Source organism: Patiria miniata, unplaced genomic scaffold, assembly GCF_015706575.1.
Source record: "Patiria miniata isolate m_02_andy unplaced genomic scaffold, ASM1570657v1 HiC_scaffold_8, whole genome shotgun sequence".
NCBI classification, from domain to species: domain Eukaryota; kingdom Metazoa; phylum Echinodermata; class Asteroidea; order Valvatida; family Asterinidae; genus Patiria; species Patiria miniata.
Genome location: NW_024037075.1, coordinates 8,429,546 through 8,456,788, shown reverse-complemented (window position 1 = coordinate 8,456,788; position 27,243 = coordinate 8,429,546). Strand labels below are relative to the sequence as shown.

The window sequence follows — 27,243 nt, the reverse complement described above, 5'->3', positions numbered from 1 at the left end:
AATACAGAAGCAGTGAAAAGAAATAGCCAAGAATATGTTGTTGCCCTTTTTTTTATCTAACAGAACATAATGGTCCTTCAACTTTTGTTAACATGTTTTTAGAAAATGGTGTGTGCTGAATGCCTGAGGTTTAACTTCTTAGAAACAGGTTCAACAACTTACGGTATAGTTTTTGCCGCCATAGAAACACTCACAGCTTTCTTCATCTGAAAAATCGTCGCAATTGTTTATGCCATCGCACACATCATCGATAGATATGCACCTGGAGCAGTCGTAGCATGTGAACTCACCAGGAAGGCAAGAGCATGGCGTTGTGGAACGCAATGGCGTTGTGGAACGCAATGGCGTTGTGGAACGCAATGGCGTTGTGGAACGCAATGGCGTTGTGGAACGCAATGGCGTTGTGGAACGCAATGGCGTTGTGGAACGCAATGGGGTTGTTGGAACCAGTCTAGTTGTGGAACCCAATGGTGTCGTTGAGACCAAGGGAGTTGTTGACACAAACAAAGTTGTTGATGAAGGAGTGACTGCAAGAATGAGCAGACAGTGAGTCAATTCATGTTCAGGACATACCACAAATAAATTCAAACTTCCTACACATACTACAGACACTTCTAAATTTACAAGTCTTCCAGGCATGAAACAACAAGCAAAAAACTACACTGTTTTTAGACTAAGTGTGGCAAAACGACTGTATTTAAGCACTGAGTAACATAACTTACAAAATTTACAGACTGCTGTTATTAAGGGAATAACAGTGTGGGGAGCCGGTCTTCACTGCGGTCACCCCCACACCCGGTCATTATCACGCAGTGAAGACCGGATCCTCACACTGTTATTCCCATTAATAAATACCTTTATAACGAAATAAACAGTTAAAATGCTCCAATTTTGTGACTTTTTCCGGCAATATTTCCAGACTTTTTTGTGTTCATGTTCATGGGCCATATTTTAGCTTAACAGTATAACGACGTAAACTCAACAGAAACTGCTGCCGTATCGAAACAAATTACAACAATGTTTTCGTATCTTTACCTGATGGAGGAAGCTGAAATCTCGTTTACACATTCCTTGTGTCCGGAATTACAAAAGGTAAATATGTCGGTGGGTGAAGTGTTTCAAAGAAAATAAATCGTAGATCTACGCTTTCGTCGTAAACATCCTCAGTATATACAAACAATGTACGATTCAAAATTTCCTTACGCGCGCACAAGTGGGTACGCACGCATCCCTAGCAACTGTGTTGCGTACGCGCGCGTCAGTCTCACGCGATGGGGGTTGAGCGCATGTGCAGTGCTCAATTGTTAAAAGCTACCGCAGGCCTGTTACTATATTTTGACCAATCATTGGCTTGCATGGGGCTGAACAGGGTTTGATCAATGCTGGTTCAGGGGCCATTTATTCGCTTGATCTTTGAAGCCGGTCCATTATCACCGTTAATGACCGGCCACGTGATCGAGTCTCGACCAATCAGAAACCATCAACTCTCCAAGGTATTTATTAAATTCAATTAGTGAATATGAAGTTTTACTGTTCAGTTATATCACACCTGAAATCTATTCTATATGTTGGAAGATCCAACTCAGGATACTTACATGGTGTTGTACAAGTAGACCCGCTGCATGTCATGTTGCCCTCAATGCATTCACTGAGAATAAACCACCCCAAAACAAAAAATGAAAAGGTGCTTATCGTATATTCATATTGTTTTAATATTTCCACTATCACAGCAGTGAAAGTCACACTCATCCTTTGTAACTATAACCTGAGATTGTCATTGAGTCACCACTGATCTTTACACCTTAGTCAAAACCTTGATGCATAAGGCAAAAACAAAAAATACATCACCAATTACATGCCGTTTCAAAAATAGGGTCAGTAAGGTTGGAATTATTTTGTGTGCTGATTCCATGTAATCAAGGTGTAAAGCCTTCATGTAGTTACCACCCATGCATATTTTCAGCTCCATGTATTTCCATTTGCTCTTGGAAAGCTATCAATACTGGTCCCCAAAAATGATAAAAACTTGTCTTAATAAAAGGAAATGATATTCAATTAATAGAGAATTGAAGTCTTGCACACCACTACGCATGCACTGGTGGTGGGAAATTTGGAAAATGTACTATATCACGCCAAGTACGAGTAATTCCATGAGAAAGTGCAACCATTATGGATTTTGGGTAGTCATTTTGCCACCTTGTTTTTATATGCAAAATTCTAATGATAGTTGTGAGTTTTTAACTCAGGGAGCTGAGTTGGTATGTTTCATTGGCCCAATGAATATAGGGTAACAATGATGTAGTGCCTTGAGCATTGCACCAATACTGCTGGATATGTGCGCTTTAATACAAATATGCATTATTATTATTACAACTTCATTGCACTTACCAGGTTCTAAAATAACCATGCAGAATCAAAAGCTCACAGGTGCATGTATGACCCATGACTTTGAGAAAAATAGTGTCATTTTTGGAAAAAAAATCTTATGTACATGCACAGAATTACATCTGTTTTCCTGGTTTGTAACCAGATAATGCATAGCCAATCCCAAGAGAAAAACCTGTCTATATTTTAAATTAAACAAAACCACAATTTTTCAGGAAAGCTCAGTATTTCAGTCACATACAGGGTGAGTAAAAAAAAAACGAAACCCAAATTTCGGGACTATTGTTTTATTGAAGATCTGCATGTAACACTTTCAAAATCTAGGATATGACAGCCCAATTCATACGCTTTTAGTACAACACATTTTACCATATAACTGGTAAATTTTATTATACTCAGTGCAAAATCCTATTTGATTGTTACTTTTGGGAGTTCAATAACTGTTCAGCATACAATGCACAAGAGTATCTTGATTAAGGAAGGTTGTATGCAAATTGGGATTCTGAACACCCTTGGGCAGCCAATAAGAGCAGAACATCGCTTGCAGGACGTGTGCAAACTTTATTGCGGACGTTGTATGAACTCTCCCTTTATTTTTGCCGCGCTAGGATTGCGCGGCAGCCAATCAGCGTATTGTTTTTTATTGGGAGAGCGTACATAGCCTGAGCCCTTGCAGTGAGATTCACTTTTAGTCACGGCTTCAAACTAAAAACATCACACTCGATTGAAAAATGTTCCCACCTCCTCCCCTACATTCCTCCATGGTAGAAGAGAGGGGGATATTCTGTATTTAGTCTATCACTATTGTTTGGGCACAAAAGTGATTATTTGTTGGCATTTTTATTGGTGCCCCAGAAGAGAACGAGCCCCATAATGCTGGTTTTGAGTGAACATTTGACTACTTAAACTAAATTCAACTTGTTAACTCAATTCCTTGTGGCCCGTGATGTGCCTCATGGGCTGATCCAGTAAACAGAATTACTAACATGTTAATCTTGAATCTACATGTATAGCCTATGATTTTCCACAAGGCTATACCCCCACTACATGTGCCTGATGTGGGGAATGTGCACTACAATTTTATAATTATTTGATTAACCGTCAAAGGGGGCAGGTGTTTTTAATTAAGTGCTGAAGTTATAGCACCTTACTTGTTAATTGGTTTTATCGCTTGATTTAATAGGCTTTCACAACGGCCGTTGTTGGTGGGTAGTGGTTACTGGGTACCACCGTTATTGTGGTCTTGGGTATCACAATCAGTTTTCTTGTGAGCATCAAACTACGCAAGGGGGTCATGGGTACCTCCTAATTTTTAATGTTAATGTGCTTTATGTAGCCGGTTTGCCCTTAATCTTTGGTATTCCGGTTGAATAAGGTTTATTAAAAAATTGAATCTGTGGCGAGAGACACAACAAACTTATCTCCTGCGTGATTCCTTTTTGTAGTACGAGTATAAGAATCATTCAAATAACTCATGTACATTTCAAGTTACGGAATTTGAAACACAACCACCCGGCGTTTTAAAGTTCTGTCCACGGATCACAAAAACGGTGTGCGTTCTTTCAGCAAGACGAAAACAATTCACACACATCCCTATGTGATTTGTTGTCGTTTTGCTGAAAGAACACTAACCTTTTTAAGATCCGTTTTTGTGATCTTTGTTTGTGTTCTGATTTGTTGGCTTCTTCTTGTTCTTCCATTCCAAATCTCATGGACTTTGTACATGTTTCACTTATATACATAACTTTTTGCAAAATGTTTGACATTATTATGACATCATCAAAATGTGAATTTTTGAAACACATATGAGGGAATGTGCGAACGTTATGAAACTTGGTGGGTAGGCAGATATTGATAATAGTGTTCAAAATATGATGACGTCATCAATTGATTTTTTTCTAATTGCAAAATTTGACATGAAATGAAATCAGATCGACTTCAAACTAGGCTCAGACCAAGACCCTAAGGTAACATTGTTCCTTAACAGTGATCTAGCCAGGGTGAAATTATAGCGGTTAGGGAAAATCAAATTGCCCTGAAAATTGGTGGGTACATTGACTATGTTACTTGTATGCAAAATCTGAAGTGAAGAACACGCATTTGATTTTGTATGAGACTTTTTATATAATTTTTCTCCTTGCAAAATTTGAAATTGCATGTAAATGCAACCAGATGGACTTTCAACTGGACACAAAGACCCCATAATAAATTTGGTCCTAGACAAGTTACGTCGTCATCATGTGTCAAGTGACGTCTGCTTAAAGGTGCATATCTCATAGTCCAAGGATGTAAGTGGACGCTGACATTTAAATTTGAGGTATAAAGGAAAAGTATACACTCAAGGTCTTGTGCCAATATGTTATTTATAATTTGAAAAAAGCCTGAAATTGTGATACTAAAGGGCTCCCTGAAAGTCTAATTTCAAGAGAACTACAAGTTTGCACAAATTACAGCAAGCCATACTCATTAAATTAAAAACCAACAAAGTGGAAAAGCCCTATGTTCTTTCTTGAACAGACTTAGACCTCTAGGTTTCAATTGCTGATTTTAAAAAGCTTGTAGTGCCCTTTCAACTTTTGCCCTATGCAAATTAGTGTGCTCCATCAGTCATCCTCTTGACATATGTGAGGTGAACACCAAACTATAGTCATCGAAATTTTCACATTTTTTGTTCTCCATTTCAAACCTGCCGGAAGTATCAGCACTTGTACAGTGGTGTTCCTTTTTAACTGTTCATTATACCAGACCATGCAGTGTTGGTTCTTGAATGATCTCACCTGAGTTGAGGGAGTCTTTTGTACCCAGTATCGCGAGTCAACTCACCTCAAACTCTGTACACGTTCTCCCCCACTTGGATACCACAATGCACGCGGCCAGTTCCCACTGGGGGCGGCCAGAGGATGAACTCTAGGGTGGGTTATTGACTTATATTGTTGTTGATTTATTTGTAGCAAACCTCTACAAGATAGTAAAATGTGATCACCAGGGCCCTCGGATAGGGAAGTAGGGAGGAGCAAAGACCAAACAAGTGAAAACTTACCATCTCCTACAGTCCTCGATGACAACGAATCCTGGCTCTACCTCTTGGTTGTTGTACATGCATGGGCACTGGATGTCATCCACACACTCGCCCTTCCACAGCTTGGTGCCTTCGGGGCAGTGGCAGCCCTCCACGCAATGCATTTCACAACCATAATCTTCCTCCTCTATTCTGGGGTTTTCGTAGCATGTATCAGCACAGACCTTCCCGCAGGCTTGGTACTCCATGCCATTTTCACATTGCAAACCTTTTTTTTATATTGCAAAGCAGAAATAACTGTCAGGATTGTATTTGATGTGGTTATGGTACATACTATATTTAGGAGGCTAAAAACATATCCGCTGTCTTACATCCTTTGCTTCCTTCAGAAGCCATGTGTATCAGAAAAAGTAAACAATAAAATCCCACCGCCATGACACTGAATCATGATCTTTTCAACCCTTCAGACGAATCATCAGATATTGTACTTTAAAAGGGTTTTATCGTGGATACCAAGTAGGTGAGAAAAATCACTCTGTGCCTTTTCATTTTGCCTTGCATGAAAATATTTCTACAGGGTATTCAAGTTTCTTTTCAGTTTCAATGTGCTACCTGCATCCCAAGGTTGCAGTTTCAAGACCCAATGTCAAGTACTGATCAATCAATCAACCTAACATAACCAATTCAGAATCTGAGATGCAGTAAACAACAATGACAAATCTTTTGAAAGTTTGAATTAAAAAAAGAAAATTACCGCAGTTGCCATCGGATCGCCAAGGTACTGGCGCATTCAATGAGTTACAAATATCAGCATAATTAGTGATGGCAGTACACAGACACTCGCAATCACCACCACGGTCACAGCCACAGCTATCGAAGACACAGTTGTCGTAGAAGGGTTGAGGGTCCACCTTTAGTGGTAATAATGAAAAAGTAATTCACATAAACCGCAACACATTATTGCAAGGCTGTTGTGGTACTAAGGACTCGTACATTATTATTGATGAGGGGTCTTCAACACTAGGGCAAATTTAAATAATATGGTGCAAATGTGTATGGACACAGGATTGTGGTTTCTTGTACAGTAGTTACTGTTCTTATGATTCTTGATTGGTTCATTTTCTTTAGTTTCTTGTAACTCGCTTTTTCTTCAACCACAATCAGTAGTTCAGAGCACAAGTCACTTGGTTTTTTTTTACAGCTTGGCAGTCTGCACTGAACTGACAATCTTGCCACTAACTTCTTACACGCAGGCCAATGCGCACACTGGTTGCTGAGCAACTTGAAAACTCGGTCACGTATACGCTACATGTACATCACACCCCATCACATAATCCAGCTGCACTCACTACAATATTCTCAAGGTAACCCTGACAATCACAATCTACTTTATATTGTAGATGAGGCTTCGACTCGCCCACTGGCTTCGCAGTGTGTCACTCGCTTCGCGGGTGATCAACTTGTGTGACTACACACCTGTTCAGCGATGGTATCATGGAGACCAAAGACACTATGGGTACAGCAAAAAGTCCCCATAACTCGGTTATAATTTTCCTAACAATAAAAAACTTCCCCATAACACGGTGACGGCCTGCCCACATACACCACTGAAAAATGCACACACTCACGGACGAACAAGGCAGAAACAGTATGCCATTCGGGTTCGTTGGCAGGGCATAAAAAAAATATGGTCACACACCCCCTTATGGTTTAATCACCAAAGCGCAATAAGTATTCCCCACTTATTCGCTGATCCTTAGGTATGTCTACACATTTAAATGTACTGAATAAGCCTATTCTTATTATACTGATGTTTGGACTAGTTATGTACTTAACAAGGTTTAAAGTTAAGATTGACTGGTTTGGAAAATTTCTTTGGAAAGTTTCTCTGAAAATCCTTTTTGTTTGTCTTAAAATAAAGAACTTGATTTCATTGAGTTTTATATTGCTTTAATTTTAGTTTGTTGTACACAGAATGAGAACAGGTTCATCTTTGGTAGGAAAAATTAAGATTTCTTCAGGATTATTAGTTTTATTAAGTTTTCTGTTCAACCCTCTGAATCCAAGTTGAGTGGTGAGTAATTTTATGGTATTCATACAGTTTTATCTTACTTTTTTGAAACTCTGTGTAACTTGTTTGGATCTCAGTTAGGGGTGTGCATTTACGGGTAGTACAGGAACCGGATACCCTATTGAAAAAAAATACGGGTACCCGGGTACCCGTTAAAGAAACTCAGGCCCCAAATTCAAATCTTGGAAGTTGCTGTTCAGATTGTTTGTAAAGGTCCGAATGATAATACTACCACATCGGTGTGGCAATACGGCTAGATAGGGTGTATACAGTGAGCTCTTAAGCTATGTGGTGGAAACTGCAACTTTTGCAAGCAGCATAAAACTTGAAATTGGTTTTGGTTTTCCATGTATCGTGTTTTTATTGTGAAATTTTCCCACTGATATTCGAAACATTTCTTTTTCATCGACTGACAAGTTACTAAGTAATTTGCAAAGTTGGTTACCGATACTCGATTCCATAATCTGGAACCGGTTCCTGACATTAACGGTTGGGTACTCGGGAACCCGGTTCTGATGCACAGCCCTAATCTCAGTCCTGAGCTTGTAGCTGCGCTGACTTTGCTTTGCAGTGAAGTTGCCAGCTTCAGTAATTTAGTTTTCATTTGTACAGAGTTTCTTTTCCTTTAACTTAATTCTCTAGAGCAAATGTTTATAAGAAGTTATTGCCAAAAATTCTTGATATTTTCTTTATTTCTCTTGAATACTTGAAGTGTGGTAAGACTACTGAGGGCACTTAGTACCAGATTACACCATGTTCCCATTGGACTTTTCTTCTGCAGTTTCATAGAAACTCACTGTCAACATTCATTTGCGTATTTCTACCAGCCATTCCCACTTGGACTTTTTTAACACCAACGGAACATTTATTCGCTGTGTGTTGCTGGCCAAATGTCACATGTTGCACATGATGTGCACAACAAACTTTTACAACAAAATGTTTAACGGCATGTGGCTGTTCCCACAGGATTCAGCATTTAAAAACTACCATGGCTGCATGCATACATACCACACCCACTTACACCTGTAGTTTAACATCATGGTCATAAGTTGATGTTAGTCCTCAGGCTTCCCCACTAGACTCAATATTGTGATCCTATGGGAAAGTTGAAGTAGTTTTACCAAAAAGGGTCCAAAGGAAACACGGCTTTAGTCTCTGAAGGCCAAAACTTCAGAAATTATTGGTTGAGGTTGTACTGCATCAAAGACTTGTATTGAAACCGGTACTATCAAGACTCCGGTTATACTCCCATGAGGAAGTCTTAATCTACATGTACAAGGTACAAGCTTAACCCTAACTTCCTAGCATCTTTTACTAGGAACTGGACCAAGTCCATCAAAATCCATCAATCACTGTGCGTCCAATACAGAACTGTTCATGACATAATGGAATCCACCACTGACGCACTGGTTGACATTCATGGACTTGCTACACATGGTTTTTATCACAATAGCAGTACAGGAAGCTAGGCAAAATCAATCGGATACCACTAGCACTGCTTCAGGCTATTAGGCCCAAGTCCAACATACTCCATCAATATTTAGTCTTGCAAGGCCTTCTGGACCAAGTCCCCCAAAATCCACCAAAACCGGGGAATGGATTTTGATGGAGTTGGGGTGGTTAGGGTTAAGGTACTATCTAAATTGTGGCCAAAGATAATTGATATGTTGTCAATGTACATGTACCATTGCCAGCCCACCAAGGTCCAGCTTCCTTTTCGTGCCCTCACTCTGTGGCAACTTTAACTGCCTCTCTGATGTTCTCAGTCAGTGTGGCGCAGTGCAGCACAAAAGCCCTGGCCACAGCTCATTCTGATCAGTTATTGTTTTGGCAGTATCGTTATGTAAATTGAGGCCCTCCACTAATTTCCATAAATTGTAAATAGTCGCCATGTAATATATTTATTTCCATCTATAGGTACATTTTTTTTTTAAAATATGTTTTTTGAAAAGTACATTTGGGGGATTCTACTTACCGGTACCTACTTACTTAGATAACATGTTTTAAAGCATAACGACTGGATAATAATAAGAATATATGAAAGATCCAAAGTGACTTCACCCTAAAGATGCGCTCATTGACCTTTTCCCAGATATTTTCAATTAGTCTTGCCAAATGTAAGTATTGACAAGCTTCAAATTCACAAAGTTACTTACTGGCATAGTTACCCTAATAAAACAAAATGGAAAATCATGCGAACAATGATAAAATCACCATATTCAGAGCTCCCAACATTCAGATTTCAGAAATAGTAATTTTTATTGAGCCAGTATTTATAGTTCGGCGCGTCAACATTTAAACACAAAGGTTGTCAAATCCTGTCACAACAATATCAAGTAATTCCCACAGAGTGAAACCCATTTCATTAAGTTCTTGTAAATGCTAAACCAACTACATAACAATACTTAAGGGCAAGAGGGAGACTAGAACATATAAATGCTGGGTTAACAGCCATGGAAGTCAGATAAAACGGGGTTGGACTCATGTTTATACTCACCTAGGTTTCCAAGAAGTGAAGTAAATTTCTGTTGTACAAATTGATTACAGGTCCCTGGAGTGTCAGTCACTCATAAATTTGGAACAGTATCTTGAATTCAAAGGGCTAGCACTTTGCTTGTCAGAGTCTGCAGGAGCTTTACATTTAGCTTTCTTCACGTGCAGATCTGTGTATGTTGCACTTTTGCATTTTTTGAGCAACTGAGTACATTGTTCTTGATCAAAGCATCTGCTTTCTGCGGCTGACATAAATTGCTTCTTGACAAGCAAGTCACTCAAAGTTTCTGTACTCATGCTGGCCCTAAATTCAGTTTTGGTTTTTGTGACATAGCTGAACACCCGCTCACAATCAGCATTACTATGGAACACAACCAGAATAGCTTTGACCAAACTAGTGAGTAGAGGATACTTGAGATTCCAGTTTCCATCTTTGAGCTGCCCTATTAGGTGCCACTGCTTGAGCACCCTTGTACAGCTGATTATTTCACTGGAGAAGTCATCAACTTGGTACTGCATAAACTCATCCTGTAGATTGTCCACTTTATCAGGAGTATTGAGTTTTAGACACGTGAATTTCTTGGCAAAGTATTTGACAGAGTCAAATGTGATACTCTCTCTCTTGGAGACATCAGCTAACTGGGCATTGATCAACATTGGGTATGAGTAGGGAAATTTAGCAACCATGTACTCAACTGCTTTGCAGAAGAATCCCTTGAGATGACAGTAGAAGCTTTCCTTGTAAATTTTTTTCAGCTTCCAAAACCTCTCTTGTTTCGCTGCCAATGAAGATTTCTGCATTGTCCCTCTGGTGCTTGGACTTGTGGTAAGGAAGGTGGTGCAATTCGGCTCGGTATTTCTTGATGGAACTTGGTTTCAAAAACCTTGTGAATAATGTTTTCAGCTGATCTAGAAATGTCTGATGAAGCACATGGATACAAGGTTCATCTTTCTGAAGGATAACATTGGCTTTGTCAAATATTGGGAGGGTATATTTAAGGAACATGCAATAAGCCTTGGTCTGTGGGTCACTCAAAAGTTTGACCACCCTTTCTGGCCTTGTGAGTGGCTTCACTAGTTCCTGTTTTTGCTTTGACTGGAGCGGACTTGAAATGCTTGAAGTCTTTTTGCTGCTGGATGTGTGGGTGGTAGTACTTTTTCTCTCAGCTGTTGGCTTTTGTTTGAACAGGTGATCACTCAGATTAAACTGGTACCACCATGATCACTGGAAGTCTTTGCCTTCTTGGGTGGGGGTGGGGGGTCATTGGTACTGGATTCTTTCTTCTTGCCTCCACTGGTACCACCACGATCACTGGAAGTCTTTGCCTTCTTGGGTGGGGGTGGGAGGTCACAGGCACTGGACCCTTTTCTTTTTCTTCACTGCCAGGACATGAAGGACGTCCACCATCACTGGACTTCTTAGACTGGGAGACTGAGCTAGCATGTGTAGGTTTTTTTGGGGGGGCAGTTCCTTCTGGAAGTATTCAAGTAGGGCAGGCCACTGTATCAGAAGTCTGTTGATGCATAACCCCAAAGAAAGCCACCTGGTGCTCACATGTTTAATAATCTTGGCAACAACAACACCATGTAGATCTTGGAATTTCTTCAGGGTGTGCTTCCATTTGCTGCTCTTATCCAAGTAAAAATATATGTCTACAAACAACTCTTCCACATTGAATGGTAGTGTTTTGCCAGCCTTCTCAGCTGCAAGATGCATGGGGTGACACGCACATCCCAAAATGTACATCTCTGGATTTGCTTTCTTCAAATGGGAAGCCAAGCCGGACTGCTTTCCCTGCATCACACTGGCGTTATCAGCTCCGAATGATACACAGCTTGTCCATTTTATATTTCGCCTGGAAATATCTTGATCGAGAGCCTCAAATATCTTCAAGGCAATGGATTGATGGCATTGGACCGTACACAGGAGAACTGTTAAAACTAGGCCAAGACTGTTGTCGAAATATTTGACCAGTAATGGGTAGAGTTTCACATCTTCAATGTCATTGCTTCCATCAGTTGCCATACTGTATGGTTGGGCACAAAGAGGTGAAGTGATATCTTGTTGTACATCATTAAATAACAGCGCACTATGGATCTTGTTTTTGTTTGTCCACACTGATACTGTTTGGCAATTTTGCTATCAGGAAACATCTTCCTGAATAATGGGCCAGCATGATCAGAAGCAGCGATGGATAGGTTGTGTTCAATAAGAAAATCAATAAATTCCCCAGCATCTATTACCGATGTGTCCAAGCTGAAGCTGCTGAAAGTGGTGAGTTTCGGTGTGTTCTTAACATTTTCCGCTGCCCGAGCATGTTTATCCGTTGCGATGTGCTTCTGGCAATCATTTCGGCCGGCGTGACTCACACAAAAATCCATGTTGCACAACGTACAAAAAGTAAAATAATCTGAACGTTTGCTGCACGTTACACACGCCCATTCATCACCGTACTTCTTCAAAAATCTCTGCCGTGGCTTCAGCTGTATTTTAGATTGTTTGGTAGACATGTTTTCAAAATAAATCCAAAATCCACTGACTATTAAAAACAACTCGATGACACGAAGCATTCCACGGTATGAACCGAAACCAAGATGACTGGCGTATACAACTCGACCACGAGACAACTTGACCCGTGTGACAACTCGACTGTCACCGCGCCACCATATCCCTGCAGCCCACGCCGCGATATGTACCTGCATGGCGCCCATCGTGCATGCCGCGCCGTGCATGTCGAGTTGACTCGTTCACGAAAGCATGCCTGCGCAGATTGTCACTGTGCACTTAGTTTCATAGACTGGCTACCAGTCCTTCGGACGTTATAAGCAAACTCCTCACGAGAATATAAGGCGGGAATGGCGCTTTTTTTAAATGAATAATTTTTTGAAAACAATATCATCAAAAATCGTACATTTGAAGAATGAAATAGTGAAAGCGTAAAATGGGTGAAAACTCGTAAAAAGTACACCAAAATCGTTCATGTTGGGAGCTCTGCATATTTAGCCCAGAAAACCAAAAAATGGAGGAAAAATAGGTGTCCGTAAATTGGCCTAAAAATTAGGCGAATGTTTGCCTATAACATGGGGGACTTGAACAATTGAAAGAAATTCCCCAAAATAAGAGGTTATTTATAATAGGTCAATATCAAAATTTTCTTACAGGTAAATTTGGGGATTTCATTGAACATGTAATAATTTAAAAAAATTACTGGAAGAGTGTCTGATAATATCCTGATGTTTATGAGGCTTACCAAATCATGACAAGGCTCAAAGACAGATTTCAGGATGATGCTGCAAGCAAACTGTGCCCAGTCACGTCGCTCAGGATTCAAATCACAAGGGTGGACCGGAGGCGGGGGTAGAGGGCAGCTCTCGATAGTCTTCCAGCTGTGGCCAAAGGCATTAGCCGTGGCCTCCAACTCGCCAGTCGGGGTTCGGAAGTCATTTTGGGCATTGTCATCAAAATCACCGCACAGGCCACAGACACGGCCTTTGAAGGTGCCGTCTACAGTGACGTATATGGACGTGCCATAATCCCATATCACTGTGATCCCTGCAGGTGTTAAAACATATTGAGGTTGTTGTAGTGAAAATACCATTACCGTAATTTTCAAAATATAAGCCGTGGCTTATACGTTGAATTTGCCCATGAAAATGTTTACTGCGGCTTATACACAGGGCAGCTTATACGCCGAGCCTTGAAGAATAAAAATAAGATTCACATGTGAATTTAATGTACTGGTATAAGAAGAGATGTGTTGCTGAAATGAATTATCAATTAAGAAAGTCATTAACAAACCGAAACCACGTCCCACGTAAAGGTACCGAGCGGTAAAAAGTATGGTGAAAGCTGTCTTCGACGCTTGCGACCAGCTGTACATGATACTAGTACAGCTGCATGCCATGCAGCATGCTTTCCCCCAGTGGATCACACCATTTGTGGTAATAAAGGGGTGTACTTTCTTGGGAACAATAATTACCGATATTTCCACTGTTTAAAAAAAAGAAAAAAAACGAGTAATACTTTTTATTGTGTTCGAAACATTTCTTTATTAGATAATCAGTTGTTCAACATCACAATATATACATATTTTTTTTTAAATGTATTCAAGAAAAGATGTAAAACTCAAAACAGGGACTAAATCACCCCTTACAAAATTAATGGAGTCGTCCATAAAAATGTCCGTAATGTTTTGACTATTTTAGAAGAAAGTTACAATCGAAACTTGAATTTTTAACGTTACTACTCATTAGTAATCACAAAAATTTGATAAGTTTTGAGGTAAAAACGGACATGTTTATTCTTAGGACAAAACAAATCAGCATCTGTTGCCACAAAGCAAGACTTGTAGCGCTCCAGTCAAACTACACACGGTGGGTTGCATACTCTCTCATGTGCTGCGGGAAAATGTTGTTATTTGCCGGCACGCGGCGCATGCTGCCGGGCCATGCACTAACTTTTAAGGCCGGGGACCAGGCGGGACAGCCAGCAGCAATTCTTGGTGTTTATTTCTCATCATCAATTTCCATATTTGATGATGAGATCAATTGTAAATGATTTGATATAACTTTTGTGGCCCTTTTATAACTTCTGTAGTGTAAATGGAACTGGTTCAGAGCATTTTGACTAGAATTTAGAGGCCTTTTCAAAATTGAAACCGCAGCGGTCGGTGCAGCTTATACACCGACTTCAAATCTTAATTTGCAGATTTTTGCGTGCTGCGGCTTATATTCCGAAAATTTCGGTAGTTTTTCTTATACAGTTACAACTGTTTACCTCTAAGCACACTTACAAGCTTGCAAAGGAGAATTCTTCCCCATTAGTAAAGGTGTTTTTTTTAGCTTGTTACAACCGTGATGATTGTATATCGTTTGCCTTCAGTACAGGTGCCATGTGGGTATTATATTCCCCCTCACAATACAACATGAGAAAGACAATATAATGTTAAAGGAAGAAAGAGCTTCAAGGCCAAAATTGTAATTTGAGTTTATAATAAACTTTGATAATGAAAAATACCGGAATGGGACTAGATCTAGTCAAAAATACTGGAGTCTGCTCTTCCAATGAACAATCTGGAGTGGGCCCATACTTAAGTTCTGTTCATAATTACGGTGGTTGACAATAAGATTTGGCACGACTCTGTTTGGTGTAGCGGTACTTTCCTCACCTTCAACCGCTGTGACCTGGGTTCCATTTTGAATTTGTAGTCCCTACCTGATCCAGAATATTCTTCTGGGGTTTTCATACCACCTCTAAATCTGTAATTTCTTCTGATTGTCTAGGTTTCTTCAGGCTTGCGAGCTACAGTGCCTGTGGAGTTTTTGATATCACTATATATCAATAAATAAAATAATACTCACCATGCCTGGTATTGATGATGAGAAAGATGCCTGACCGTACAAAGCGGTACTGGGCCTGTGTGGGTGCAGGTGGTGCAGGGGTAATGACAATATCTGAGCCCCTCACCATGGATATTTGCACATCCAGCAGGGTGAACAGGATGGACTTGGTACAGGTCACCCTTCCCAGACCACAGGGAACATTCTCCACGACTACAGTGAAGATACTGGTACTACCATCCTGGCCACAGCCATCCGTTGTTAAGACGTACCTACAATCACCTAGGAAACCATATGTGACAGGATTCCACGGAATGAGACTTAACAACACATTCTCACTTATTAGGTTAAGATGTGCAGGAGAAAGCACAGAATTTTCATGTCAATAAATCACTGACTTTAACATCTTCATTTAAACAGATTCTACTTTTGGGCAATTCCTTCAATTCGGACGTACATGTCAGACACATTAATGAGCTTCTGTTGGTAGTGTGAACGTGATACATTACTAATGTGTGATATCTAATGAAGAAAAAACAATTACAAGCCAAACAAATGCACTACCACCTTTATGACCTTGTAAAAATATGTTGTCGGAGGTACAAAAAAAGAGCTTGAATTTACGGAATTGCCTGTTTGTGAAAAGATTGACTGTTCCTATTCAAATCACAGTTTTCTAACTTGAGACTTGACTTAACTTGAGAAAAAAAGACTGCAGACTTGAATTGACCTGAAAAATAATGACTTAACTTGACAGTTTTGACTTGAAAAAAAAAAGACTAGCGACTTGACTTGGTTAAATTTGAATTGCTGGCAGTATCACATTTGTTGAAATAAACACAAACTTTTGGGCGTATGCAAAAATCAGTTGAAGAGAAAGCCAAGGACCTAATGCACATGTAGCAGCTAGGCATCCAGTGCAAGTATGTTCATGGGGATCGTAGAGGTGGTGTTTGTGTGGTGCATGCCAGTTTATGCCCTGGAGTTAAGTGTCATTGGTTACAGTTGCGTTACAAGGCACCACACTACCGTGCTCCACATATTGATCAGTGTTTAGAAGAATGGAAGAAGCGTCATCATCTTAAAATGACTGGAAAACAACTACTTTCGTCATTCCATGATATAAATTGAATGTTGCAACAATTCTTCATATTCGATGAAAATGATTGGCAAATCAAAGTCTACTGTCCTTCAAAATTCAACATGATTGAATTAAGTTTGTAGATATTCAATCAAAACATATTTTCAGACTATTTTAAATGCAAATAAGAAGTTTGTAACAGCAACTCTGCAAAATGTTAATTTTTTAAATTCTCCCTACAAGATGCATGCTTAATAAACCCCATTGCACACACATACACATAGACTAGTTCCCGTCTCTGCTGCTATAGACTAAATACAACAGTAGAGATGGGAATCAGAATAATGTACACATTGTATTCAGATATTGCAAACTAAGACTTGTATCATCAGTAAAGGGTGTTGGAGAAAGGGTACATGTGACATGTACATTATGATGCAATATGTTCAGATGGACTTGAAAATATTTACTTTAGACTTGTGACATGTTTTGGAAAAAAGTTACTTACGACTTAAATTCACTTGTGAAAAAAAAATGACTTGGTACAACACTGTTAGCAGGAGGTCATGGGTTTCAGTCTTACCCGTGCCAACTTGTGATTTTTGTTCCCCAAAGACAGTAGTACACAGTGCTTAAAATGTTACGTGGGTGGAGGGTGAAACCCTTTTATTGCTTAAACACGTCTTTGAACCATATTACGACACAAGCATTTGTTAAAAGCTTACCCTGAAACTCATACAGCCGACCATCATATGTCATGTAATGGGGGTCTCCGTATCCTCGACATGTAGCTGAGTGAAAACAGATTGATTAAAGTAAAAATCAGATATTTGACAAGGCCCAATTTCATAACCTGGCTTACTGAAAGCGAAACATCCCTTTTAAATATAGTAAACAATAGCAAATTGAGCACTAAATGGTTTGCGTATTACATGGCTTTGTAAGGAATATGCTTTTGCACAACGCGTACATCCTGTAAATAAGGATTCTGTGCTTATAAGACATACCATTTCACAATTTTTGCTACAATATTGCATGCAATTATTGATGGAATGAAACTGGCTGTGTATGTCAGAACCATGATGCTGGAACATACCACCAACCATTTTCCTAGCAAATTACAGTTTACAAAAGAAAGAGGATTCATGCAACTGCAAATTTTGTCAGACTGCACTATGCAAAGTAATGTTAATAAATTCACTAACCTGGGCATACGGTGTTGCCACATATTATCGTACCATGGTAACATAAACTGAAGAAAGAAAAATACAGTTGAATCAGGCATAAGCTATTCTTTTATTGGCAATTTTACATGTAACAATATTTGAATAAAGGCCTAGACTGGTCTAAATACAAATATGTCCTTAGTTGTTGTTCCAATTTGAATCCAGCACAGGGGAGTCAGGTTGGCGTAGCGGTACTTTCCTCGCCTTCCACCGCTGTGACCCGGGTTTGAATCCCACCTGGGCCAGTATGTGGATTGGGTTTTCAGCCCCTGCCTGATTCCGTGGGTTTTCCCCAGAATATTCTGCTGGCTTTTCCTCCCACCTCTAAAACTGTAACTTCTTCTCATTGTCTTCTCTTCACAGGTTTCTTCAGGCTTGCGAGCTACAGTGCCTAGGGCACTTTTGAAAAATCCTTGGTTTCATTACTAGACATGATTAATAATAATAATAATAATAATAATGTGGCTGTAAAATTGTTCTTCTTAATGCACGCTTTTTTGGTTGTTGTAAAACAAGCAACAAAACTTATAAAACTGATAAAATGAAATGGGAAATTGCAAAACTGGAATAGTGGGTCACTATTCCATAACGACAACAAATTCACATTTCATGTCATATGTCCATAGTTTTTAGGTGCGCACTCTTGAATTTTTTCTTTCGGGGGGGGGGGGGAGGGACACCACACAAAGTGTATTTTATTAATCTTTATCAATCACTGGGATATCACAAAACAAAACAATATTTTTGGAAGACATATCATGGTGCTGTGTGTAATTAACAATAATTAGTTGTTACCACTGATTGCAGTCATTATAGAAAGTGTCTAGGTGGTTGTAGCTTCGCCCATTGAAGTAGCAGGGACAGTCAGTCTCTGGCATACACTGGTCGTCGGCGGTGCGGACGGTACCAGTCGGGCAGCCACAGCCCGGGGTGCAATCGGTCTCACTGCAGGCCAGGTGCAGGCTTTGGCATTCACGCTGGCACTCAACACACTCAATGTACTCCTGGCTTCCCGTGCATTCATCACCAGCGGCTACAATTATTGTATCAAATATGTTTTGTTTGGTGAGAAAATGAGGACATATGTCCAACAGATGTTATTAAATGGTCAAATAACTTGAAAATGGTCAAATAACTTTTTCTGCACAATGATTTATGCCAATTATATCAGTTATCATTTTTTTCCGGCCTTTTTGGTCCCCCCCACCCATTTGTTCAACCCTCACCAAGAGTGGCCTTTTGTACACCCTTGTAATGGACGCCCTACAAAAAAACAAGACAAGTTATAGAACCTAATTTCCATTAGGTTGTACAAGCTTATAAATCAGCTTATGCAAGTTAATGAATGTTATGCATAATGAAGGGCAAAACCCCATATTGAAATGAATAGTTAGCTACTTACCAGTGCAAATGTCCTCAGTACACTCAACAACACCATTTTTGCAGGTGCTGCAAACAAAATCAGTGCAGAAAAATGTTTGTACTGAGCAATGTTTAGTACAGGTCAGCCTCGCAAGTAATTACAAATCATAGCATGCAAGACTCAAGTAGTTTCCTGGAATTGTATTCCCTTTGGTATACATTTACTGTCATTCTTGTTCCTTTCTGATATCTCCAAAGAATTGTCAGGTTCTCTTTTTGTTCATTTATTTCAACATTTCATTTTGCAGAAAATAAAGCTTCAGGATATAAATCAGAGTGTTTTGTCATGTAAATGTCTGGTGACATGCACTGAAAATACAGGTTTATATCACTAAGACAAACCAGCAGGCATACATTTAATCCTATCAGCCATTTCTTCTTTTATTTCATTCGACTTGGCACAACATGGCAAAATAGATATGTATAGAGAGCAGACCATTGCTTGTATGGAACATGACAAGACTTTTGTGCTTCAAATGTACCCACCATTTGTTGCAAATACTCTTCCATGATGTCCCAGGCTCGTAAAGACGTCCCTTGAAATGACATGGGCATTCTGGTATGGGAACACACTTGTCTAATCGTTCGCTGAATACCTTTGGTGAGTGCATAAAACAATTGTATGGATCTGAGATAATTATGCACACAACAGATACACTCATTAAAAAAAAAGTGCTACAATAGCCATAAAACATATAGACTTCACTCACTGACAAATGCAAAGTGATTTTGTGACATCAATGGCAAACATTTGCACTTCCAAGTATAACACAGCCTTTCAAGGTGTTGGCTGAACAGCGTGATGAGCAAAATTGACATCATAAGCAAATCCTGTCAAGAGTTCATAGAAGAGCTTCAACCTTTTCAACTTTTGCAAATTGGCAGCAATAACATTTGCCGCTAACATCACACAGTTTAGACACACTGGCATTTGAAGTGAAGGAGACACCTCTGTAGACCTTTTGCATAATTGCAGTCATCTTAAGCAGTATTTTGTTTCACAGTGATACGGCTAAGCACACCTTTTGGTGCATTTGTTGTCTCAGCACAACATTGCTATAATGAGCATGATGGATCCACAAAAGATTGTTGGGTATAGCGGTCATTCCACATATTGATTGTTGGCTGCCACCAGCCACCGCCAGACACTCTTAGCTCTACTTTCCCTCCTAATCACTGAGGAGATGATTCCAGGATATCTCTGATCAAAGCCCATAGTGGGCTAAACATCAATTTTCATTGACTGATAAATTGGAGGAAAATTTAAGCAATGTACATAAATGTAAAGAAAATTTGCCAACATGGTCTGTACTGGGCAGTGTCAGTGCGCATAAACTGTATGGTGACCCGCCATTGAATGTGCACAAACCTATGGCAACCATTGGAAACACACTGTGCTTTTGATAAGAATAGGAGCGTTGAAACCTCCAAAATAAAAGTAATAATATAAAACAAAACCAAAAAAAAAGGAAAAAAAAAAAAGAATTACATACAGGTTCACAGAAAGGAATCAAGGTGAGTGAATATTGTTGCTGAAATCCTTTTTTTTTTTAGATCAAACTCAAATGTTTGTGAGTCATTTTGTTTATGTTCACTATTTGTTAGCAGCATTGTCACCATAGCAGGCCCGTTGCTACAGACCAGTTCCCAATACATGTTCTTTTGTAATCATTTTGACCATTATCGTTATTGCAGCAGGCCACCAGTACCAATTCAATGTTGGTTGAATAGTACTCCAAGAACTCTCATTCTTCAGTGTGAATTAGGAAAACTAGAATAAGGCAATAAATATGTGCTTGGCCAGTTTTAAACAAGTACGTTTAAAAACGTGCTTGGGGCCTGGACGCGGATAATGACCTGAGCCAAATCCCATTCAAACATACATTTTCAGTCAAAACGTCAAAAATTAACAAATTTCCAACACTTTTGTTTGACAATTTTGCTTCATGTTTTTTGGAACACCCTTCTTGTCATGTCTATGGCATATATGTGTGTAGTGCTAAATGTCTTCTTATATGGAAATTGGCTGGTGCGCGGTATGTGTGGCACAGAACGCAGCAGTATTTTATCAGCGGTTATAAAAGCACCCATGCGACGGGCTCTCAACCAATAGGAATGTCTGATAAAAAATTGACAATACAGAATGCATTTTCCGGAAAATTGGAAATGTAATATAATGTAATTGAACACAAATTCTGGAGCCAGAAGTGATGCCCAATATAACATATTGTTTAGTATAGTGGTGTCAATTATAGTGGCATTCTATTGCACTGATTTGAAATGACAAACAAACACCCACAATGCTGACTGCAAACTGTCTATACAAGAATGGGTTTCATACCATATCATTGGGGCATTGGCAGCCCTGGACACACTGTTCTTGGCAGTCATCTCTATTCCCCAGATCTCGACAAGACACCTTGCACATGGAGCCACACTCCTTGTACACCTTTCCGCCCTCACATGCAATGGCTGTTAAAAATATTTTAGGTTTACAAGTTAATTCAGATATTTTTGAATGGTCCATTTATACTATCAACTTAATTTGACTGTGTCTTTGTTAGGTTTTTGATTGTTATTATAATAATAACTGATACAATATTGAAGGGATGGAAATATACACATGGCTAATCAGTTTCCAAAGCTGTGGTGTTAAATATTGATGTGCTCATCATACCTGCTCACAGTACAATTAATTCAATAAGAGGACTCCCATAATGGACAGAGCGCATGCCTGCAGGACTAGAGCCTGGGGGGGGAGGGTACTGGTATTGATGTGCTCATCATACCTGCTCACAGTACAATTAATTCAATAAGAGGACTCCCCTAATGGACAGAGCGCATGCGTGCAGGACTAGAGGGGGTACTGGTGTTGAGTATCAGAGAAAGCCATTTTTGATCGCACACGTGGTGGTGGTGTATTTTTTTTTTGATGCCGACTTATACGGAGGAATAGTTGTGATTTTGAGGAAATGGGACCGAAAGTAACACGCCGACTTAGGCAAAATGGCGGCTTACAAAGGCCAACTTAGAAATGAAAATTTCAATGGAACTGCATTAGAGACAATCGGGACTTTTGTCAGACAGCCAATTTAAGCGATATGACGAGTTATACAATGTCGACTTGGCCGGAGTTTACTGTATTTCACACCACAAGTTTTTTACAGTTAATAACTTACAACAAAGATCTGGGCTTCTCCAGTCAATACCAACACCCATTTTGGCGCACTCTCGAGAGTATGCAGCAAAGGCCAGGCACTCAGTCCCTTTATAGTAAGGGGCCTTGCAACGGACGTCCCTGCACATCTCCAGGTAGGCCTTGGGGTCAACTTTAAGGCCACATTCTTTGAACGGCTCTGTTGTCAATTGACTGCAGGTGTTTTCAGCTTCGTCTCTGCGGCTGTTTTCCTTTTCACAGTAGTCCAAAGTCTCCTCAATCAGGGCATTTGTGCATTGGGAGTCTGACTTCCACCAGGGAGCAAAGAGGTGCGATACCCTCACAACAAATCCAGTGGGTAGTTGGTAATCATCGGCAGTTATTCTGTTGAAGGTTCCACAAAGACCTTCCACCTTTGTGAAGAGCAGATTCATATCATTACTTCAGACTTAAGAATGTGATAACATTCTGTCTAATAAAACAGAATTCACTTTATCATTAAAGCTATAGTCCATCATTTGCAGCTATCCGAAAAGTAACTGGCGTAATTACTGTTGAAAAACAAACTTGGTTGAAAGATAGTAAGGGAACTAAACGCCCTGTGAAATTATTCCTTCTGGGAAGCTGTCATTTTGAAGAAATCAACGAAAGAAGGCATTCCCAATGGTGATTCTTAAGAAGCACCGTAGGAAAATTTAAATTAGTAGTTCGTTTTGTTATTCGGCGCAGTGCACGCAAGCATTTGAACGACGCACCCGCGCGCGGTTGTTATAATTCGTCGGATCAGTGCGCGACGCCGGGTATAGCTGCAATTCAAAACAATTCAAAACATGATTCAGTAACTTTTGATTTGAAATTGAGATCCTAGAATGCTGCTTTTCTCGGAATGTACAGCTGAAGCTTAGCTGAAACTTCATCAGGTTAGTTGCTCAGTATCCTTCATTAGATTTTGAACACTTTTGTTGCTTCAAACGAACAAAATGCACTAATTACAAATGATGGACTATAGCTTTAAAGTCAATCAGCATTTAATTAGCGTTAATATCAATTCAGCATTTCTTCTTTAGATTTTCCAATTGCCAGTTACCTTTCCAAACAATTTCTCAGAAACTGAGAGATAGATACGGTTGTCACTTCCCAACAAAAGCTCTATACCAAGCATCGGCATGGACACTCGTGTAAAAATGGACGACACGCAGGTAATGCTGATTGTACTGTTGTCGGCTATCCGAAAGTACGGCAATTTCAGCTCTTGTGCTGGCTGGTTGTGGTGGTCCTTTACTGTCACTGCATCAGCTTCCAACAATCTGTTCAGGCACAGACACAGGGGATATTTCATCACTTGATTAAAATTTACATAAAAAGCTAATTAACTAGTCATTATAAATAATAATGCGTAAATTATAAAGCACACATATCCACCAGTACTGGTGCTCAAGGCGCGTACATCATTATTACCCTGCTAATTGCGCCAATGAAACATTCCAAATACCATCTCAGCTTCATGGGGAGTATACAGCTCGATGCTGCCATTTCAGCGCAAAGCAGCTAAAATCAATCACAATAACTATCTCCCTCACAGGTACCCATTTACTCCTGGGTGAAGAGAAGCAATGAGTGACAAAGTGCCTTGCCCAAGGGCACACGCACCATAGCTGCAGGCTGGACTCGAATCCACAACCTGCAGACCACAAATTCAATGCTTCAGACCACCAGAGCACGGCACTCGTTTAACACCAAACAAACTTAGGTCAGACCATAGAGCTATATGAAATTACTAGAGCGCTAACTTCGTGCACAAAGTAATGCCTGCTGGGCGTATCCATGTTTGTGCACAAACCTATGGAGACCAAGAAATTTTGTACGGCTTTTGTACGGCTATTTGCATATCTGCGTTTGTATTCCAAACCGGTGCGTTATCGAAGCCAATACGCCCAAAACCGAAACACACAATCAGCAAATGAGCGTTTCTTTTTTTCTCTACGCAAACAGCGCAACGCGTATTCGCTGCAGATGCGTTTTGCCGTCACGTTATTTTGAACCGTCAATGACGCGCTTTTTTTGTTTGCATATTCCACCCATCACCATCGACAATTCTTCTCTTCAACCAATTCAAAGTGCACGGAATCTTGGCGTAATCATCGATGAACACCTAACTATGGAAAAGCACATCAGTAATATATGTCGTGCTTCTTCCTTTGGCTTACATAAAATCGGAAAAATTCGCGAATTTTTGGATCAGTCAACAACAGAAAGGCTGATCCATGCATTTGTGACTAGTCGCATCGACAACTGCAACAGTCTTCTTTACGGACTGCCAGATTCCCAACTTAATAAACTCCAACGAATACTGAACTCTGCGGCGAGGCTTGTCACAAAAACACGCTTGCATGAACCCATTTCATCAGTTCTGCATGACCTGCATTGGCTACCAGTGAAATCCCGCATAACTTTCAAATTACTGGTTCTGATTTACAAATGCATACACGGATTAGCCCCAATTTACCTCCAAGAATTAATCAACAAATATCAACCACCAAGAACCCTCCGCTCTAGTTCCAAAGATCTTCTCACTCCTTATCCAGTTACCACCAAATCATACGGTCAACGTGCCTTTCAATTCACTGCTCCCAAACTATGGAATGATCTCCCTCACCATATCAAAACCTGTCCCACCTTGGATCAATTCAAACAACTTGTTAAAACTCACCTGTTCACTTGCACAAGCGCATAGAGACTAAATTGTATATTGCGCTATATAAGAACTGTTTATTATTATTATTATTATATGTTCTACTTGCGCGTTGCATTTAGAGTACACTTTCAAAATTCAATCCATCTAATTTCATTATGTTCTACAAACACGCACATAAATTCAAAATGTCTGCGCCCAGGACGGCTTCACAGCATCTCCGCGCACAGAATGAGGAGTTAGCGCTCTAGTAATTTAATATAGCTCTAAGGGTCAGACAAATATCTTTACTTTATACCCAGCTACAAGGATTCTGTTGAACGTATTCCTGAACCCTAGAGATTTTAAACACAACCACCATTTTAAGATTCTGTCCACGGATCACAAAAAATTCAGTGTTCTTTCAGCGAAACAAAAACAATCACATAGGGATGTGTGTGAATTGTTTTCGTTTTGCTGCAAGAATGCACACCTTTTTTTGTGATCCGTGGACAGAACTTTAAAACAGTGGTTGAGTTTAAAATTTCTTAACTTGAAAAGTACATGAGTGATTTGAATGATTCTTGTACTAAAAGAAAGCTTATGAATTGGGCTATCATATCCTAGATTTTGAAAGTGCTACATGCAGAACTTCACTGAAACAATAGTCCCGACATTTGGGTTTCGTTTTTTTTTTACTTACCCTGTATTTCTCAAGTTATCAAGATGACAAGTTTTTTTTTACTGTTTTAGCAATAGTGACCTTGAACTTTGACCTGTGGGTCCCAAAAGCAATAGGCTTCTTATAACTACAAATAACAACCCATAAACCAAATTTCAAGTTTCTTAAGTATTTCTCAGGATAGCACGTTGACAAGATTCCTATTGCTTTAACATTTGACCTGTTGGCCCCAAAAGCAAAAGGCTTCTTAAGACTACCAACAACAACCCACAAACCAAATTTCAAGTTCCTAAGTAAAGTATTTCTCAAGTTATCATGCTGACAATGTTAACCTAACCAAAACATAACACCCAGACACACGGACAGCAGGAATACGTTATTGCAATACCCCCCTCTTCACTAACGGAAATTCCAAAAATGGGTCACTAGACGTACGCATCTTTGGAAATTGCCTTCTTTAATGTTTTCTTCCAAATGACAGCATGTCAGAAAGTACAATTTCACAGGGAGTTTAGTACCATTACTAATTATTATTTTTTGGATAGCAGCAAATGATATACATGTATACTCCCTTAAGGGAGAGAGAAAGGATCATAAATTGTACAATTAACACCCAGAACTTAAAATAAAATGATTCAGTATGTTTTTTAATCATGTATGTGAAGTTGATTTCAGACATCTAAACAAAAACATGATGTATCCATAATATCAAAGTTGCTTTTTGTAAATGTCATTGGTGTCTTTGTAGGGTGAGGCTATCTACCACAACAAACATGTACTTGTTTCATTTAATTCCTGCAAGAAACTGTTATCCCTGTAACAAACTGTTAACATTGCTTACTGAAAGTCATAACCTATGAGCGTCACTTCCATAATAGTCATTACAGGACTTGTATCTCATTGACTATTTCAGTTAACATTACATTCATTAACCATGTCATGTTGTACATTAAATCCTAAGCTGGAGTTCCACCAAATATGTGACCTAGTGAGGCTAAATGAGGAATATTTCCCAAAATCCTGTTGTTTTTTAATTTTTTTTAATTTTTGAGCAGCCAAGGTATTCAAGATTCACACTGTCCATTTTCATTGTGAAAAGATATCCTCAAAAGTAGAAACAAGACGATTTCTGAAGTGTGTTTGTGTTGAGTTTCTGAAAATTGTCAGCACTTTTCTTCTGAATAACAAAGAATGACCCAAATTCACTGTGAAATTTCTAGAGAATTGTTACGCGCATTTAACAATTGTTGACTACCGTGATGTGGGATATGATGTGTTGAACACCCGAGGGCCGCATGCGCCCCGATAGGTGTTCATAACGTCACATCCCACATCACAGCAGTCAACAATTGTGTTGTTATACCTCTGTCTTGGATTATTTGAATTTTGATGTAAAAGTCACGAAAACAAACAGCAGTAAACACAGCAATCAAACCCAAACTCACATGCATGTAGTGTGCTTGAAACACCTGATCGTCTGCTAGTTCGCTGCTCCCACTCATGCGTAAAAACATGGTGAAAATAGCGTGGGTACCAATGATAAAGTGTTACACTCCGTACCCTGTACGTACAAAGTCATAGCACACTCCCTGTGGGATATCATCACGTACGTGATATCCCACAGGGAGTGTGCCATGACTTTTTATAAACTTAACTCGTGATCGTTCTAGGCCAATGAAAATACAGTATTCAAGAC

The 27,243-nt window shown here is 39.6% G+C and overlaps 1 protein-coding gene across 1 annotated transcript in view; it reads right to left on the bottom strand.

Moving 5' to 3' along the window:
- LOC119719399 (SCO-spondin-like) overlaps positions 1-27,243 on the bottom strand; it is a 65,362-nt gene that overhangs the window by 648 nt on the left and 37,471 nt on the right. Inside the window, exons 11-24 of the mRNA XM_038188842.1 lie at positions 23,282-23,501; positions 22,217-22,607; positions 21,379-21,509; positions 19,524-19,633; positions 19,018-19,064; positions 18,411-18,648; positions 17,595-17,641; positions 17,115-17,180; positions 15,330-15,590; positions 13,220-13,521; positions 6,159-6,315; positions 5,426-5,672; positions 1,596-1,648; positions 163-527 (exon numbers count right to left, since the gene is read on the bottom strand). Of these exons, the coding sequence (XP_038044770.1) occupies positions 163-527; positions 1,596-1,648; positions 5,426-5,672; positions 6,159-6,315; positions 13,220-13,521; positions 15,330-15,590; positions 17,115-17,180; positions 17,595-17,641; positions 18,411-18,648; positions 19,018-19,064; positions 19,524-19,633; positions 21,379-21,509; positions 22,217-22,607; positions 23,282-23,501 (2,635 nt within the window). The remainder of the gene's footprint in view (positions 1-162; positions 528-1,595; positions 1,649-5,425; positions 5,673-6,158; positions 6,316-13,219; positions 13,522-15,329; positions 15,591-17,114; positions 17,181-17,594; positions 17,642-18,410; positions 18,649-19,017; positions 19,065-19,523; positions 19,634-21,378; positions 21,510-22,216; positions 22,608-23,281; positions 23,502-27,243) is intronic.